Below are 19,901 nucleotides of genomic sequence, written 5' to 3'. Positions count from 1 at the left end.
CCCATTTAGGATGCGTCTGGGAAGTAGAGGTCAGGAAGATCTGTGTGTCATGCCCGTGTACATGACACGTGTTCTGAGTCCATGCCTCACTGCTGAATTTCTCTCTGAGGTTGTCAAGGGTGACTTTTCACTTTAGAACTTCTGTAAAGGAAAGCAAAGTGAGGTGAAGCTTGCAGTACTAGCTGATAGCAAACGCATGCTCTCCAAAAGCTAGGTGTTTGCTGCACCACTCAAACCTCCCTCTCCCGCCCCTCCTCTCAGAAAGTGGCTTGATTTTAACATCTCCATTAGGGACACTTCAGATTTATTGAGATTTGTTCACATCACTCACAAGCAACTGATTATCTGTAATTAATTAAGGGGGATAGTTTCATTGTGGGGGTACCAGCATTCTGTATTTTTATGGTACTCTTGCAGTGTTTTTTAAATAATCACATATTGCGATATATCTCACATATCATAAAATTTACCAATTCAGTGTTTAGTGAATTTGCAGAAAGACACAACCATCACTGTTTTGCCCCAACTTCTGTGACCAGCCACAAGAAAGAAAGACGGAAGGCAGAAAGGCTGAGCAAACAGTTTATTGCTCTCAGACAGCAGCTGAGACAGAGCCCCAGAGTAGGGTCCACAGCTACTGCCACCTCTATAGGGGGGAAGGGTCTCTTATATAGATTTTAAACTCAAATTCCAAAGGGGTGACTCATTGCTAAGTCCCTTGATGTAAGGCCCAGTTTGTTATCACCTTTATCTAGTCCCATCTCGGATGCAAGACCCTGTTAATTGGATGCAAGGCCCAATTTATTACCACCTTATCACCTTTGGATGCAAGGCCTGATTTATTACTGCCCTAATCCAGTCCCTCAGTAAATCTCCGCATTTGGTCACTCCCAACATTCCCCACTTTTTCTTTAGTTATTAGGAAAAGGGACGTGGTTTCTCCAAGGCTACTTCCTGCATGACTTAGGGACTGTCGTGGACTTCCTGCAAAGGAATATAGGGGACCGTGGGGTGTAACAGGAGCTGATTTACTGTAACCTTGATTAGAGCCTGCACTCGTGCCATTAAAAAACGGACCAGGCATGGGGCCATAATAAAGAAGGTTATGACTGATATCAAGGGACCTAGTAGAGGGCCTAGCCATGATAAGAGAGATTGTTGCAGCCATCCCCAGTAGACATCTTTTTTGGTGTTAGATTCTCTGATGTTCTTGGCCAACTCGCGTAGCTTTAACACATTTTGTTCCACCTGTCCTGAGCTGTTAACATAAAAACAGCATTCTTCATTTAAAAAAAGACATGTTCCACCCTTTTCGGCTGTCAAGAGGTCTAGGGCACGTCTATTCTGCAGCACTACCGAGGCCAGAGAGGTTATTTGTTTTTGCAAATCCTCCACAGCATCTGCAGCTAAGTCAAATGATACCTGGACCTCGCTTTTTAGTGCTTTAAAATCTCTCATTTCTAGTGCTAGACTGCTGGAGCTCACAGCAACTGCGGCGACAGATGAAGCTAGGGCCAAGCCTACCAATACAGGAATGAAGGCTGCCCTCTTTTTCCTCTTGTGTAATTGCTGGGCCTCTTTCATCTCTCCTTCCGTAAGTAACGTGAAAGAGGGTATGACGTAGGCTGGTGGCCAGGTGTCGGCCAAGCTGCAATTGGGCTGTGGGGCTAGCCATCCCTCTGCCCATACTACACGTACTTCTGTCCGGTTGCACGCCACTGGGGTGGAGTTTAAGGGGAGAAAGGAAGGGAAAGTGATCGGCTGGAAGAGTTTGAGGTTCGAAAGGGCAGACACATTCTTTCTTCCTACTGCTGTAAAGGCATTAGACTGAAATGCAGCACAGAGAAAGCAAGAGTGATTAGTAATTATGTTAAGGTAGGAAAGCATATGTGCAGTGTCACTAGCTAGGGATGGCCATGTAGGCTGTGCTAATGCCGTTTTGGCCTTCTGACTGTGTTGTCTGATGCGGTCATGAGTTGCCTGTATTGCTAATAGGGTTTTTGCTGTTTCATCCACCTGCCATACTTTTGTTATGGTCAAGACTGCATCGGGGGTCTTGGAAAATTGGTTATTGTAGAATCCCATGTCTACTCCCTGATCCCATTCTGGCCTTGTGGGATCGGTGATTTGGAGGGTAAATTGTTTTATGGCATGATCATACCAAAAGGTGTTTTTTTAAGGGTTGTTATGGAACCATAGCCCTGATGTTGACCCCTTCTAATACACGACCACCAGGGACACCCAAGATAATTTGGATATTTATTTTTACAGGATTGATCCTTTTGGTCTATAGGGGAGCAGAGATAGGCTAATGTCGTCCAGCCTGCTGGGAGGTGTTGAGTACCATCCCAGTGACTCAGAGGAGCATGCCCACTCGATTGGTCCCAGAGTCCCTGCCCAACCAAATATGAGACTGTAGTTCCCTGTGGGCTGGGTTTATGGATAGTTAGTTGGAAGTTCCAGTAACCAGGAGTATCAGGAGAAACGGAGGATGAGTAAGTAAGTGAGGACAGAAAAGAAAGCAGAATGTACAGGGTGAAAATCCATAAAGGTTCCTTGTAGGAATTCACATTCCACATGATCTCTAAACAGGGTCCAATTCCGGATATCAGGGTACAATGTTGGAAGAACTGTTTTCAGGAACTGGGTCCAGAGGAGACACGCATCTGGAGAGACGAAGTGTTGTGGGTCCAGAGGACATAACTGACCATGCATGTGTTGGTCCTGTAGAAAAAACTCCAGAGTTATGAATCCATTCTGATTTTCCCGCCACCTTTACAGCTGATGGCATGGATAGGATCACTATATGTGGTCCTGTCCACTTTGGCTTAAGTGGCTCCGGGTGTAGTGATCTGACATGTGCTACCTCCCCTATCTGGAAGCCTCTGCCTCCACTTTGTGTTGTCTGTGGAGTGTTCTGGTCAGCATGTTCTCTAAGCAGTCTGTGCCAGAGCTGTGGGAGAGAAGTATCAAAGCAAGGGTTCCTGGATTTGCTGGAATGGGAGATTGTAAGAATGGTCTCCCATACATTAATTCAAAGGGGGACAGAGCTGTGCCCTCCCGGCGGGGGGGCTGTACGGATCCTCATTAGTGCCACCGGAAGGTTGCGTACCCAATCTGTATGAAGTTCCAGAGCTTACTAAGTTGTGTCTTTAAAATCCCATTCATATGTTCTGCTTTGCCAGAGGACTGGGGTCTATAAGGAACATGTAGTCTCCATACTATGCTTAAGTCCTTAGTCATCTGTTGTGTAATGTTAGAGATAAAGGCAGGCCCATTATCTGATTGTAAAGATCTTGGGAGGCCAAATCAAGGAAGAATGTCTGTTAAAAGATGATGACATACCATGGCTGAGTCTTCCCTAACTGTGGGAAAGGCCTCTACCCACCCCGTAAAGGTATCTACAAAGACCAGGAGGTATCGATATCGTTTAACCCTGGGCATATGGGTATAATCTACTTGCCAGTCTTCTCCTGGCCATGCCCCTCTGTATTGGTGGAGGAGGATGCGAATTGCACGATGTGGGTTAGCTTGTAGGCAAATTGTGCACTGAGCAGTAACTTCCTGTATTTTTGTACTGAGCCCTGGACAGGTCACCAATGGGTGCAGAAGGGAGGACATGGCAGAGTACCCAATGTGAAGAGCTTGATGCAGGGATTTGATCCAGTCCTTTGCTTGTAGGGAGGATTAATTTATTTTTGGAAGAGTGTATATACCATCTCTCCTTTCTCTCAAAACCTGCCTGTTTGCATGCCTTTTCCTCCTCTGGGGTGTAATGGGGGACTTCATCCATGTCTGGAAGCATAAGGAGGACCTTGGGGGTTGTTGGGCCTGTGGTCAGGGCTGCTTTCTTGCTGCCTGATCTGCCATATCATTTCCCCGTGCCCACCGGGCATGTCTGTGACCATGGCTGGGAGTGTGAATAATTGTGATTGATTGTGGCAATTGGAGGGCATTTAGCAACTGGTGAATAAGTGGGACATTGATAACTGGGGTTCCTTTAGTGGTTAGGAAGCCCCTATTCTCCCAGATTTGTCCATGATGATGAGTGATGGAGTAAGCATATTTTGAGTCTGTGATAATGTTGACTCGTTTTCCCTCAGATAGTTGTAAAGCCCTTGTTAAGGCAATTAATTCAACCTGTTGGTTTGTGGTTCCTCCCAGTAGAGGCTGGACCTCTATGATTCTGTCCACTGCAGTGACAGCTTCTGCAGCTCGAGGCGGATCTCCGCAGACTGAGCCATCTACGTACAGACACCCTGAGTCCTCTAGAGGAGATAACCCCAGGTCAGGCCAGAGTCGCTGGGCCCTCTCTACTTCCTGAGTACAGGAATGTAAAAGGGACTCCTGCCTTTCGGCCATTGTCCTTAGAGCTTCTAAGGAAAACCGAGGGGGGGGGGAACGGCTGCCACCTCCCAGGGTCACCTGAGGTTTTCTATGAGTAGAGCATGTTGTTGTTGGACCCATGAGCATGCAAGGTGTGAGAGTGCAGAGGCCGAGACAAGGGAAGTTAAGTCATGATTAGAGCGCACCCCCAAGGGAGCCCGCCTTATAATAGGAAGGACCTGTTTGACCATCGAGGCTGCCGCTGAAACAGTTTGAAGACAAACAGGCCAGCTCAGCGCCACCTTATCAAGCTGTTTGGAAAGCCAGGCTGTGGATAAGGATTAGAGGCACCCTGTGTGAGAACTCCTAGTGCACAGCAGGAGACCACTTGAACCCATAGATCAAAGGGCTGGGATGAATCAGGCAACCTGAGAACTGAATTAGTGGAAAGTTCCCTTTGAAGGTGTTTGAAAGGGGTTTGCAAAGGAGCTGGGTCTCTAAAAAGCCCTATAGGCTCTTAAGTAGCCATCCCATAGAGGGGCCACGCCCATAGTGCAAAGTTAGGAACCCATATTCCAAAGAACGAATGATGCCAAGAACTGAAGCCACCTCTTCTGCGTTAACAGGGGGTCTAAGATTGAGGATGGCTTGTACTCTCTCAGGTGGTATCTTATGGTGGCCCATTGATAAGAGAATACCCAGATACTGGACCTCTGGTTGACAAAGTTGGGCCTTTTGATATGAGGTCCGGTATCCCCGGTTTCCTAGAAAAAGTAACAGAGAACATGTATCCCATTGGGACGTGTCAAGGTCGGGGGGAACATAGGAGTAAGTCGTCCACATACTGAAAAAGGACTGAGGAGCTAAGAGTGGGACGAAACTCCTCTAAGTTGTTAGCCAGGGTTTGTCCAAACATGATGACTGTCCCTTAATCCCTGCGGTAGAACAGTCCAAGTCAGTTGCTGTTTGAAACCCGTATCTGGGTCAGTCCAAGTAAAGGCAAAGTAATCTTGTGAAGCCGGATGTAGTGGGACTGTAAAAAAGGCATCCTACAGGTCAATGACTGAGAAGACGGTCATAGAAGGGGGAACAGATTCTAGGATTTGGGAAGCATTAGGGACTAAGGGTGTCAACGGGATGGTGGCCTCATTTGTAGCCTGCAGATCTTGTACTAAGCAATATTTTCCCGTGACCTTCTTTACCATCAATATGGGAGTGTTAACGGGCGATGCAGCCAGTCGTAGGAGACCCCCTTCTAACAGCCGCATAACGACTGGTTTTAAACCCCTCAGTTTACAGTCAAGGAGATAAAACTGAGGAATCTGGATAATTTGAGAGGGATCCTTTAGACGAACCTCGTGCGGTTGGGTTGGAAGCACCACCGGCTTAGAGACGTCGCAGATAACGAGAGAGGAATCTTTAGGGACAAGTTTCCTAAACTTGATATTACAGGCCATAGAAGTACCCTCACCTTGAGTGTTTTTAGGAGATCACGTCCTAGCAAAGGAACGGGACATTTTGGCATAACCAGGAAGGAATGAGTAAAGTTAATGTTTCCATAATTACAATTAAGAGGGGGAGTTAGGCGTGGGGATCTGGGGACTCCTTCTATCCCCATAATAGACAGATGAGGAGCCAGTATTGTTATAGGACACCAAATCTGTTAGAGGACGGGGGAGAGGGACACCCCTGAAGCCCTAAACCTGCCATCCGCTGCAACAAGACAAAACATATAAAACTTTAATGAAAGGGGACTTTAATACAGTAAATATACAATACAGAACACAAAAAATATAACTTCTAAATCAAACTCCTGAAGCTACCCATCCCCTCGTGGGCAAAAGTAACCCAAAAGGGACTGGCCCAAAGCAAGGCCTGAAAGCTGCCACTAGACTAAAGCACCTTCTGGCCGGGACCCATGGAAAAGGGTCAGAAATGGCCAGACAAGTCTGGGAGGAAAAGAGCAAAATCAAAATCAATATAAACACTGCCATAGTCACCTCCCTACAGGTCTCTCACCCACATCTGCCTTAACCAGTCCAGGGTCAGGAAACAAGCCCAGTTTCTTCATCACATGCTCGCTGCTCCATGTGGCTTCCTTAGGTCTTCTCCTTCTCCTGCTTAATTTCCTTCTCTTTTTTCTCTGCTCAGCTCCACCCTCCTTCTGGGTGGGGCAGGGAACCTGGAACTTCCCTTTTTCCTAGGGACCACCCTGTTACAGTATGGTTGGCCCCTTCCATTCATTTAAAACAGAGAAGGTGGCTCCCGTATCAAGCAAGAATTGAATAGGGGCACCAGACACCATCACAGGGACCCAGGGCTCAGCAGCGTCCATGGGAACAACTGCCGGGCCTCCATATTCCAATAAGGCTAAAAGCGCTGTATCCAGGGGAGCCTGTTGATCTGAGGAAGAGACTGGTTGGCCAAGCCTAGGGCTACTGGCCAATTCTCCACTAAGCCGTTGGGGTCTCCAGGCTAAGGATGCAATCCCATTCAAGCCCAAGCCTTATGCTAGGACCCCTGTAAGAGCTGTTTATTCACTCACACATCCACACGTGCATTTCAAAGAGAAGGAATGAGAGGAGAAAAGAAGCACACCAGGCCACAGAAGAGGTTCAGAGGACAGCTCTACTCAGCTGTCCTAGGTTTCAGCACCAATTTGTTTTGCCCCAACTTCTGTGACCGGCTGCAAGAAAGAAAGACGGAAGGCAGAAAGGCTGAACAGTTTATTGCTCTCGGACAGATGCTGAGACAGAGCCGCAGAGTAGGGTCCACAGCTACTGCCACCTCTATGGGGGGGAGGGGTCTCATATAGATTTTAAACTCAAATTCCAAAGGGGTGACTCATCGCTATGTCCCTTGATGTAAGGCCCAGTTTGTTATCACCTTTATCTAGTCCCATCTCGGATGCAAGACCCTGTTAATTGGATGCGAGGCCCAATTCAATTTATTACCGCCTTATCACCTTTGGATGCAAGGCCTGATTTATTACTGCCCTAATCCAGTCCCTCAGTAAATCTCCGCATTTGGTCACCCCCAACAATCACCACTCCCTAGTTTATAACTTTATCTTCATCCCAAAATGAAATCCTATACTCACTGAACAGTCACTCCCTCCCTGGGCCCCCCACCTAGCCCGAGGGAACCACAGATCTACTCACTACTTCTCCAGATGTGCCTCTTCTGTGTGGCTCATACAGTTGAATCAGGATGAAGTGCCTGTGTCTGTCCCTGCACCAGTTGGTGCAGTTTGGCTGTTTCCACATTTTCATTAGTGACTTATTGCTGATTTATTGCTATGACCTCTTGTGTTCACTTTGGTTTTTTTGTTTCCTTCCTCTTGGGTATGCCCCGAGAAGTGATGTGTTTGCCTCACATATTGAGGGACTGCCAAACTTTCTTGCAAAATGACCTTCACATTTTACATTCCACCAACTGTGTACAAGCATTCCAGCTTTTCCATCCTCTCAAAGACTTGCTATTTTCCCTGATTTTTTTGTAACCATTCTAGTGGGTGTGAAATGGTAACTCATTGCAATTTGTTATCGATCCCTAATGACTAATGCTATTAAGCATTTTTGTGTGTTTATTGGCCGTATGTATATCTTCATTGAAAAAGTATCCATTTAAATTATTTGTCTATCATTGAGGCATAAAAGTCCTTTCTGGATCTAAGCCCCTTGTCCATTCCATTGGCAGATATTTTCACCCATTCTGAGTCAAGAGTCTTAAAAGTAATTTTCCTTTTTAAATTCTTACAACTTTGTGGGTCATTAAGTCATACAAACAAAGCTAATTTAAAATTTATGAATGAGTTTAACTTTCATTGTTAGTGAGAAATGAAACACACACATGTTCCCCCTGCAAAGTAACGCAAAAAGCCCCACTAGTGTTATCAAACGCCAGTCTCAGTTTCCCTCAGCCAATAAAAGGAAACAGAGTTTGAGGAAAAGGAAAGTGGTTTTATTTGTCGACAGATGAGGGCAGAGGAGGGCAGCAGACTCGTGTCCGAAAGCCCACCGTCCTGCTCTTTGGCAAGTTACTGGCTATTTATACAATGTTCAACAAAGAAAAGGGGAGGTGAGCTAGAGGCCACAAAAGGGAGGGAATAAAAGTTAGTGCTGGGATGGAGACCAGTGGGCACCAGCCTTTATTGACACAAAGACAAACAAAAATGGGGAATCAGCAAGAGTAATGGGCAGGGTGCAGGGGGCAGCACAGGGAAGAAGAGAAGTCGGTGCCGGCCAGCTCTCTCACTATTTGCTTTTGTTTGGGATTTCCTTTCTTTGACCCTAAACCTGTCAAAAGAAGAGAAACTGCAAGGAAAGGAGAGAGAAAAGTAAACCCACAGACAATTAAGAGGTCGGGGAAAACCAATTTCATCATAAATTTGTCAAAGGAGGCAAATCCGCAAGTGCTTATCTGAGAGCCCATTTACTGTATCACTCGCCAGAAGTTTCTGGTTGACTGTTACTATCTCACCGGTCTGACAATGGCCTTACAAAGAAAGCACGATTCGGGGGCCAGTACCTTTACCAGCAATGCATAACACCATGTGTCTCTTGGGTAGATTTTGCTTCTTTAAAAAGATGAAAAGGAAGAAAAGAGAAGGGAGGAGAACAGAAGAAAAAGTGTTAGTTGTTGACATTAAGACCAGGAGATTCCATACAAAAGTCCACATTTCTGCCCTTTTTTTTGAAATACCAAACTATTTGGTGACTCCAGGCATATTCATGCAATAGCACAGATGTCGGTAGGGCCACACCTTCGGTCACCCTTACCTGTCTCAATCCAGCTCGCCCCAGGGCATCTAACATTTATTCTCTGTGCTCCTGAAAGTACTGAAGTTGCAAATTCACCTCTACATGGCGGCTTTCAAACTTTCACACCCAATCTCTCCAGAATTAGGGTACATATACATAGATGTATATACTGTAAATAACACAGGGATTTTTTACCGGGATTGTATATGATGCCTTCAGATGTAAGTAAATACATGATTCCCTTCTCATGCATCCTACCATATTTCATTTAAAACTGTCAGACATAATATTACCAAGTGAATTCTATAGTCCCAGTGTTTCAAAAGTAGTGGTATAAATTACCCCCATCCCATTTAAAAAGATAATGCCTGAAGAGGTTGAGTACTGTGCCTACATTTTAGAAACCAGGCAAATAATGCATTGCATGTGATTCAGCAGTAATCTACACTGCAATTCAAGAGTCCTTATTTAATAATACAGGACTGCCCAGTGCTCAACATCATTGAGTTGAGAAATCTCTGAACTCAAAATGCTAAGGGAAAAACTGACATGGTTTCTAAGCAGTAGAGAGAAGGTTTTGTGCCCCAACCATAAATCCTATAATGTTCAGAAGTCGGCACACTGGCCAGCAATACAATACCTCTTAATCGCTGTGACCTCCTCTCCCAATGGTGGTAAAATTGTCATAGATGCCTGAAGCTGCACCCAAGCTGAGGGGCATTTGTGTGACATTTGCATCGGCAAACATCGTTTTTCATAGCATCAGGAAAAGTATTATTATACTTGAGCACTTTAACAACGACAGACAAGAAATTGATCACAATTACTACAGCAGAATTTATTTTTTTTCTTTCAAAGAAATAAAAATACATTTGGAGACAGCGTCGTGTTGCATCTTTTAAATCAATGTCATCTTCTTTCTCTCTAAACATTAAGCAAAGTGGGTCAAATGCAAAAGACAAGGAAGCTACCACTCAACTCTCATCATTCAAAACAAATACCACTTTTCACAGACAAAAGGCTTTGCAGAGTGTAATTCTTTTCTAAAGTTGCTTCCTCTTGACCTGCTTTATCTGAGGCTGAAAGAACAGAGAGAAGAGTAACCCAGGTGAGGGTGAAAAAGGAGGTCCTTCAAGGTCAACCATGTTGTCATGGCATAGCTGCAAATCAGTGAGTCTTCCTGCCAGAGAGCCCAGCCCAGAGAGGAAAAAAATCTTTCAACACCACACTTTGAGAAAGGGAGGTAATTTTGTAATTTTTGGAACCACAGGACAAACTGTGGTGGGCATTACGAAGAAATTACTATAACCTGGAATCCTATTAAGTACTGTACAATGTAATGTGCTAGTCCTTCGAGACTGCTGTTGTTTCTGGGTTTGGGTCCTTGACTAGGTGAAAGAATTCAAAGCCATGTCTTGTCAAAGTAAAGTTGATTTAGCAACAGTACACCCAGGAAGAGGTCTGAGTGGGCAGAGTCCATAGAAGAACAACTAAGAAGAAAGGCAGGGGACCCCGATGTAAATGGGATACCAAAGGCTGCTCTCTCCATCCAGCTGGAGTTTACAGCACAGGCTCTCCCAGGATGTTGGTTTATGAGGCTGAGCCTAAGAGCATGGAGAGCAACACTGTCAGGTTCTGAGGAAGCCAGTATCACTGCGATTTGACAACAATTTCACAAAACAATCCACTGTCGGAAACCAGAAGGCACACCTGTGCTCCATCTTAGTCTTTGAATGGAGGAACCATACTGGCAATAATGGGTAAACATGGGAAATGAATGTGGTGTCGTTGTCTTTAAGAGTTTTGAAAATTGATCTGTTTAGTTAGAAATTTTCAGTCACTTTGTCAATGTGTTAACATGAATATGTGTGAGTTAATATAGTGCTTTTTTATTCAAGATAACTCATGAAGGTAGAGTATGTGTTTCCTCCCTCTACCATCAGACTCTGGAGGAGTCAGTGAAGAGTTGTCCTGTATTTGGTGACAACAGGGAATCTAGAGTTGTTTTATTTTGTATAGAATATGCCCCATGGTGTACACCAGTAACACAGAAGTCAATGTGCCAGGTCAGCCCTCTGATCAGGTCAGAAAGCCTCAGCCCAGAGTCGATGGTGTCCCAAGGTCTGTTCAGCCGAGGGGAGGCAAGAGCTTAGACATGGGCATTAAATGGTCATTCACTGGTTTGGATTTAGGGCACTGCTCCAGCTAGAATGAGTGTAGCTTCTCTCTACACATGTTGCCAGCATGGGATAGCAGAAACATGAGGACATCTTGCTTCCTGGAGTAATTGACAGGATGGTAACTGGTTTCAGGAAAAAGTCAAAGTTCAGTGATCAGAACTGGAAATTGATGCCAGAGAAACATAGGCTGTCATTCCTCACAAATCCTGGAATGACTGCCTTCTTAAATCTGTCATCCCGAGATCTGGGTGGACTAAACTCTGAGGAATGGAGGAAGGTAGGAAAGGTGTATTTTGTTCATTCATTTTGGTGGCTGTGTATTTGAAGAAATTTGGAGAATAATGCCTAAAATTTTAACTCTTGTTAAGTGAATTATAATTTTGACTTTAAAGTTTTATAAACCTACAAAATTTTAATATTGTTTCTGTATTTTTAGATGGCTACCCCAAAGAAGAAATGATTTATAGATGGCGAAAAAATTCAGTTGAGGCAGCTGATCAGAAATCATGGCGGCTTTATCAGTTTGACTTCATGGGCCTCAGAAATACCACAGAAATTGTGACAACATCTGCAGGTAGGAATTAAAGAATTGTAGCTCTCAAGAAAAAAAATCTGACTTTCTGCTAATCTGTAAGACTATTAATGTAGAATTCCTTCTTGTTCATGTTGTAATTAATTGTACTAGGGCAACCTTAATAACTAGGTAACACTTGAGGGGAAACAACTGATTCAAAAGTAAAAATTTTATAACAATGTAGTGCTTCAGTTGGGATGTGAATGGGGTAATTAGAATTGTTTTATGTTATGAACCAGGACTGTTTACATTATGTCTTTACACCTAACTGGGATTACTCGATACTGATTTTTGTAAACAAGTTTTATTAATGGTGAGAGTTCTGCACTTTCCCACAGACATATTAAGAATCAAATAATTGTGGAGGCAGCATGGATAGAAACATTTTGTGGTGGCTTTTTCCCAATTATGAATCACCTATATTAATGTAATTCTACTCCATGAGAGTTTGAATTGTACCAGTAGATCTTTGGGGTGTAAAAAAGTCCAAAGGAACTTAATTGGAATGTTATTCTAGTGTTTAAATGCCAAAAGTTGAAGCTGCTGCTTTTCCTTTCTGGTATTCTTTGTAGGATAATGGTAAAAGGAAGGAAATACAAAGGCAAGTAGAATACAAATTCTTCCAGAGTTTTGAAATTAACTATAACAAAATTACTAGTACAGAGAGCGGTAAATGGAGGGAGATGATCATCTGAATAATTATTGTCTTCGATGTTATTGTGGGACAAAAAATACAAAAACATTTATTGACCTCAAGGAGATTTCAGATTGACTAGAAAAAAATGGCAGTATAGGAGAGCAAAAATCTGCCAACCCAAAATTTGTCTTGGGCAAGAGGTTTACTTCATCAGAGGGGCTCTGAAGGCTGGTAAAGGTTGCTTTGACATTTATCTGTAGAGTTCTTTGTAATGGCCGCTCCCAGGAAGACCTAGGCTCCTTGTCTCTTTTCTAAGGAGAAGGCATAATCTGTATTCCTTTGTTTTCCTAAAAGCACCCTAATGGAGCAGGACCCTCCCCTGCTCTCTCTATTTTAGCTCAGCTGTTTAAGGTGGTCTAAAGCCACATGGGTGAGTTGCTCAGTTGTGCTGGGTCTCCCCCATATTCACAGGAGGTACACATCTTTGACTTTTTCTCTTCTCAATCTGCCTAATACACCTTTGATTATTTGCCAGTCTAGATGAACCCAGAGAGTTATAGGATGATTTCCCTTGGACTTTGACCATAGACACCAAAGATCAATGAGCTCCTGTTGCTTAGCTTGTGTATTCTAGTCCTGCTCCTTCTACCCACACCAGGGAGTGCTCCAGCACAACTCCCTCACTCTTATACCATATTTTTTTTTTAAGATTTATTTGTTTGTGCATACAGAACTGGGGTACAGGCCAGAGACTCAGACTTCACCAGAGACAGAGTGGGGAGCAGAACAGGCAGATCGATGAAATACACTGCTGAGGGGAGCAGCGGGCGGGTCAGGAGAGGTCTGCCATGCCATGTGGTCACCTCCAGGGCAGGCGGGGATCGAACTCATGTGGAAGTGGTTTCAGCTTCTTAGTGCAGTGCTTTAACCCGCTGTGCCACCAGGGAGGGCCCTATACCATATTTTTTTAGTTTTTGCTAGATTGTCTACCATTAACTTAAAAAAAGACTGTCACTTCCCTAATCTTAAAAAAAAAGGTTGATTTCAGTCAGATCTCCAGCAGGCAACAGGTGGCACAAGCAAATGAGGTAACTGAGAAGTTAGCAAGGGAAGAAATCGTGAGACTTGAGTCAGGAAGAGGCAATGGGAAGAAAAAGGAATGTAACTGGAAAGACTTCCTGTCAGTTAAATGAGCAAGTCTAGCAAGTGGTGGTCATGTGGAGTGAGACATATACCAGAAATAAGGAATGTCAGAGCGCATTGATGAAACAGGCTTGGGTGTATGTTAGAGATCAGCTGCAAACATTCTGGAGAGAAATTCTCATTAACTTTCCTCAATGGCAGATATGACTGCAAGCCCAGGAGGCTGATCTTCATTTGGCAAGTGAGAGCTCAACAAGGTGATATCCCTGCTTTCTTGGTAGAATCATGTGGCTGGACCCTGATGGCCAGGGGCTCTCCAAGGGTGAGACTCCTAAAACTAGATCTAGATCAGGCAGCTTTAGGAATAACATCTGAGACTTCATCCCTTTCCTAATTGCTTTAACCTGTACAGTCCTTCTGATACTGAACACCTGCCTCGGTTTCCCTCAGCCAATAAAAGGAAACAGGGTTTGTAGAGAAGGAAAGTAGTAACTTGCCAACAAACTAAGGCTGGCAGCAGACTCGTGTCTGAAGACCACCATCCTGCTCTTTGACACCGTGCAAGGTTATTTATGTAAAGGAGTAAACAGAAGGGAGACGGGCAAGGGTCAGCATGGCCTTCAATGCGGGCAATCGGAGATTCCAGGTAGGTTCCAGCTAGCTTGTCAACACCTAATGTTTAACTTCCTTAGATGTTTAACTTCCATATTATCCTCTTAGGCATGGCCTTCCTTTTCCTTAGAATGCAAGAAGACAAACTTGTTAAATGCAACAGACAGGAATACTTATCTGATGGAGCAGGAAGAGAGACTTGTCCTGTTTTACTGCATCGCTTTGAAGGGGCTACCACTTATGGACTTCACCTCTAGCCCCAGTAATATTCCTGCAAGCTTCCATTGTGCAAAACCATTCTGGCTGCTTGCTGTAGGGTTGTGAGTAAAACACCCTCCTCAAAGGCCTATAAGTTCTTGTTGACTAGGTGACCTCAGATTCAACACCATGAGCTCTGGTTTACCTTGACTAGAATACCAAATGTTCTATTTGTCTTGTTGATTTATTCTCTAGGTAAACAAAATCTCTGTATGATAGACATTCATTGTTTCATTTATCCAAAGCCCGATTTTCAGAGAGAAAACTTAAACCTTTGGTCACAATTAAGGCTTTCAGGAAGGTACAGCAGGGATGAGTGAGATTATTTCCCATCTAGCCACACTCCGCCTTGTGGAATCAAGATAATGTAAGAGAAGAGAACAGTCACTGGAGCCTGCAGAGATGGGATCATGCTGTGCCTGCACACTGCTTTGTGTTCCCCTGTGTGTGTTTTTCTGGCCACATCCAGCTTGAATGTAGGTGACAATAGTTAAGACCACTTAATGAATATTCATGAAACACAATTGAGTACTAAGTATGGCTGGGTTTTTGCAATGTGGAGGGTCACCCACAGTGTTCTGATGACATTTTAGAAGATCTCTGTTAGAAAAATGCCTTTTTATAGATAAACTTTAGCCCTTGTTTTTAATCTTCTACCTCAAAAGGATGATGGCAGTAATATGTACTTACACAATCCCTTTTTCAAGAAGATTAAGGCATTTACAGCGGGATGTCTAGCTGGTTCTCACAAATCATTGTGATGTCTGAAGAGGATGGATATTATTCCATGTCTTTTAACAAATATAAATAATTCTACTATAGAACTTATTTGTTAAATGGAAAGACTCATATTGTGAGACTGGGATCCAGTCTTTAGATATAATGCCAAGCCAGGTACCTTGAGGTAGACTGTCTTCAATACCTCATCATCACAGAACTTATGTGACCATTGCTTTAGCTATGAATACAATCATCACTATAACCCTCGTGTTCTTGGGCTAGAACATTCAATGGCCTTTTTATTTGACTGATCCTACTTTATATATATAAAGTATGTGATTCATGTATTAAAATTATATGAATATAAATATATGTATATATATCCTGTCACTTGTAACAAGAAATACACCTGCTAGATTTTTATTCTGATAATTTGAAATAGGTGTATTAGTATTTTCACTGAGAAAAACCTACAGGGAATTCAAAGTATGTGTTTTGGACTCATTAGAAATAGTTTAGTGTAAAGAACTTTGGCTTGGATTTTCAATAATTTTTATCAATGAAAAAAAAAAGCCAAACAGGTATCTATATGTGTACATGCATGGGTTAGCAAATAGACATATTCTCTAGCTCTGTCACCTGAGAATGCCAAGAAGCACAGAAACCTCAGCATCAATGAGCAATCCAGTCCCCAGCTCTGGCTTTCTCGTGCCACTCAATTCTCCGGTCAAAGTAACCAGGGCTCCTTCGAGAAGTAGCTGATTGTAGAACTGGGGTGGAAGATTATTGTACAAGATGAGCCTGAAGCCTTTTATCATGTAACATACATACATAGACTGATGGGGATATGCCAAAGGGATATAGGATCCTGTGAAATGATGTTACAATTGTCAAAACTGAAAAATTTGGCAACAAAATAAGGTAATATTGAATTAGAATCCAAACACAAATACCCGTGAGTCCCCACAGAAATAAATTATTGATTGAGTAGACGTCTCTGGCATGATCTCCAAGGTGGTTTTCCAGGGTGAGGCTTATCATTGCACTCTGGGTGTGCTGACCCTGGCAATTTCCCCAAATGTGGGAAACTTGAGTGAACAATTTGTGATCGTGGAGGACTGTGTTCGTGCTCTCCCCTAAAAAAAAGATTAAATTAATAGGTAAAAATTGACAAATCCCCAGCATGTAGGAATTCTATATAATTCATGTTTATATTGTGACCCCCAAGGTGATGGAGCATAACTCTTTCACCTGAACTATGGAATAGCTTCTTTGCTAAAAGCATAGTACTAAGTAGGAAGGAATAAGAGTAATTTTTTAGAGCAGACATCTGACAAACTATACCTGAGCCAAGAGGTCAGTATCACCAGAAATCATGGTGATCAAAGGTCACTGGAGTTTAGAATATGAAAAGAAACCGAGAACTTGATAACCAAAAAAATAAAGGTAATATTATGATGATTTTTCAGGTAAAAGACAAATAGGAAAAGACAAACAGATTTCTTTTGTGGTCACTATAGGAAGCTGCTGCTTCTCCTTTTAAATATTTGCATACTGATCCACTTTCTTTGCCATATGATGACTAACTACCCTTACGGCCCTTTGAATTTGCACCCAGCTGTCTAAAAGCACTTGGGTAGGACACACTGCACTTTTGTCCTAAGATCAAGGCATCTACAGAAGCTGTGTTAGATGGTACCAGAAATGTAAGATATTCCCTTATAGCAAGCTCAGGGTATGCTCAGAGCATGCTTAGAATATATTTTATGGGGCCCTCCCTGGTGGCACCACTGGTTAAAGCACAGCACTATGAGTTCGATTCCCAGCCAGCCAGCTGGGGAGGTGACCCACATGGTGAGGCAGACCTCTCCTGACCCACCTGCTGCCCCATTCAGCAGTGTATTTCAGTCCATCTGCCTGTTCTGTTCCCCACTCTGTCTCTGGTGTATGCTCTTACCACCCCCGCCCCTCCCCCCGCCCACACACACACATCTGGCCTGTTCTTGTATGCATAAATAAATAAATCATTAATATATAGAGGCAGTCCTACCAAAAGTCCCCTGATATCAAAGGAAGAGATCGAGTCAAAACCGAGGGCCCAATATTAGCTGTTCTAGTAGCTTTCTCCTGGTGCTAGCTTTATTACAAAGTCCTCAATAGCTTCCCTTAGAGATTAACGTTGTTACAGACAAAGTAACCATGAGAAAGAGCTGCTCTCCATGGCTGAGGCAAAAACCACATAGCTTGATGTGCATAACTGATATTTTTGAAGTTCAGTTGAGCTTTTAAGTGTAGCAACTTCTGTAAGTAATTCTCCAAACTCAAAGAAATTATTCTCTGTGACATTTTATGTAAGTATTTGATGGATAGCTTAAATTCTAGATAAATTTTACCTGTACATGTATTTTCCAGCAGTGAAGAGAGAGAAGAGCTAGGGTTGAGGAGCCCAAACCGCACAGTCAGACTGCCTGGGACTGAATGCTATCTGGCCTTGGGAAACTTCTGTGACCCATCCGCACAATTCTCTCATAAACTTGAATAAAATTGCCATTTCCTTTACAAGACTGTTGTCAATTTAAGTGAACTACCTCTGTAAAGTACATAATTGTCATCCAGATTGATAGGTGGGGGGGTGGATGGATGGATGGATAGATAGGTAGATAGGGAGAGAGAGATTGCATATAAAGCCTATCTATTATTACTGTTTTATCATACTTCCTGGGAGGAAGAATTGTGAGATTTACACATCAGCTTTATTAGTAAATAGCCCATTAAATCAACATCTAGCATTTTCATCAATGACACATGTTTTAACAGGGCACTAACTATAGTGAGATATACATTTTGAATGCAAATAGCAATGTATGTTAAAATAGCTCCTGTTGAAGAAACTCAAAGTATTCCATCTTGGCTTCTTGTCATGTTTGTCTGGTGCAATCTGGGTAATAAATCAGCCTGGCTTTTAGAGTAGGAATTTTAAAAATAGCAGTAGCCTTTGTTTATAAGACTGAGTGAAAAAAAATCTTTCAAACCTACTATGAGTCATTCTCCTTTAATTCAGAGAGGAAATGTAGAAAAACCACTGTGTGGTCAAATGAACTAATCAGTCCTGAGAAAATTTAAACTCTGTGATACAACTCACATCTGAAAATCAGATTTAATTAATTACTCCTGAAAAGCAAAATTGTCTTTCTGTGAGACCTGAATAAATTACACTAGTCCTCTCCTTATTTGTGGGACAAAGTTCTGAGACACCTGGCAGATACCTGAAACTGAATTAATAGCACTAACTCCTATGTGTATGGGGTATAAAACATTGTTTTTTCCTACAGATGCATATCTCTGATAAAGTTCAAATTTATAAATTAGGCAAGTAAGTCATTAACAACAATACCTTATAATAAAGTAGAACAATTATAATAATATACACTACTAAGAGCTAGGTGAATGTGCCGCCGCCTCTGAATGTCTTATTGTATGCAGTATTGCTGCCATTGACAGCTGGTTTGTGTCCTCAGTGCACGGCAATGAATGCCAAATATTGGAAATAGGGAAAGAAGTTCATGTCTAGAAGGTGCCCGCCAGAATGATGGGAGGACATCCTCAAACTCACCATCCTGATGAAGGGGCTCCAGGCTTTTTATATGGAGAGTGAGTGCAGAAAACAAGAGCGCTATGGGAACCGTCTGGGAAGAGGGCTGGGGGTGACTTTAGTGTCTGGGGAGAAAGGGAGTCTGTGCTTGGAGTTATTATGGATTTGCAGACTTTTGGGTACTGTGACCTAGGACAAGGGGGCTTGGGCATCATCAACTAGTTCAGCTTGTTGGTTTCCTGAAAAACAAATTGGTCCTTTTCTCACAGCTCTGTTTTCTTTGGTCTGCAAACAAAGAGGTATCTGGACAAACAATGTATGTCTAGAGGATACACAGTCGCCTGAGGCTTAGTTCAGTTGTGTAGATTAAGCCTGTGTATGTTGGGTTTGTGCTGGGACTAGCTTGGCCCAGTTTCAATATTCTCAGAGGGTTGTTGAGCACACATCATGAAGTCTTGAAAAACAAAAGCATAAGATAAGGAGGGACTATTGTATACAACACAGAGGTATTTATACAAATACCATTTAGGGTTTTTTTATTGGATTCTTGTGGGCTTGAGAAAGGTAGGACATTTGCCAATATTCTTATTAAGAGAGGAGATTGACTCTCAGAAAGATTAAAGGCCTGACCTTCATCAATGCACCCAACACATGCCATAGCCAGAGCTGGACCTTCTCACTGTGATGTCAGTGTGATTCCCATGACATCACTGCTACAAAGAGTTAACTTTCTTCCTTAGCTAACTCTGGGAGTTCAGAATAGCTTATTTTCTCCACAATTGGGATAAGCTTCATTGGTATATCCCCTGGCATGGATAAAATTTTACATCATTTGATATCATTACTGCTACCAATCATTTGGCTTGAATTCTTAAATCTGTACACTAACATTAAGAGATGTTATTAGCAATGTGGTCATCCATTAGATAACTTGAGCAGGATTATCTCTTTATCCAAGGATATTTTTCTTATTCTCTTTCTGTTTGTCATTGAACAGACACTTCTGGATGCTAATTGTTCATTAGCTATTGCTGCCTTTTCTGCTCTGGCACCACTTCCAGCTCTTTGCCTATAACACACTGCTGCTTCTCTTCAC

General features: G+C 42.9%; 1 protein-coding gene across 1 annotated transcript in view; it reads left to right on the top strand.

The window, feature by feature from the left end:
• GABRG3 (gamma-aminobutyric acid (GABA) A receptor, gamma 3) overlaps positions 1-19,901 on the top strand; it is a 332,100-nt gene that overhangs the window by 298,247 nt on the left and 13,952 nt on the right. Inside the window, exon 6 of the mRNA XM_004693064.2 lies at positions 11,706-11,843. Within this exon, the coding sequence (XP_004693121.1) occupies positions 11,706-11,843 (138 nt within the window). The remainder of the gene's footprint in view (positions 1-11,705; positions 11,844-19,901) is intronic.

The sequence above is a fragment of the Condylura cristata genome, unplaced genomic scaffold (genome assembly GCF_000260355.1).
Source record: "Condylura cristata isolate star-nosed mole 26May11 unplaced genomic scaffold, ConCri1.0 scaffold00035, whole genome shotgun sequence".
Taxonomy (NCBI): Eukaryota; Metazoa; Chordata; class Mammalia; order Eulipotyphla; family Talpidae; genus Condylura; species Condylura cristata.
The sequence above is the reverse complement of the archived record's forward strand: the minus strand, read 5'-3'. Positions and strand labels throughout refer to the sequence as shown.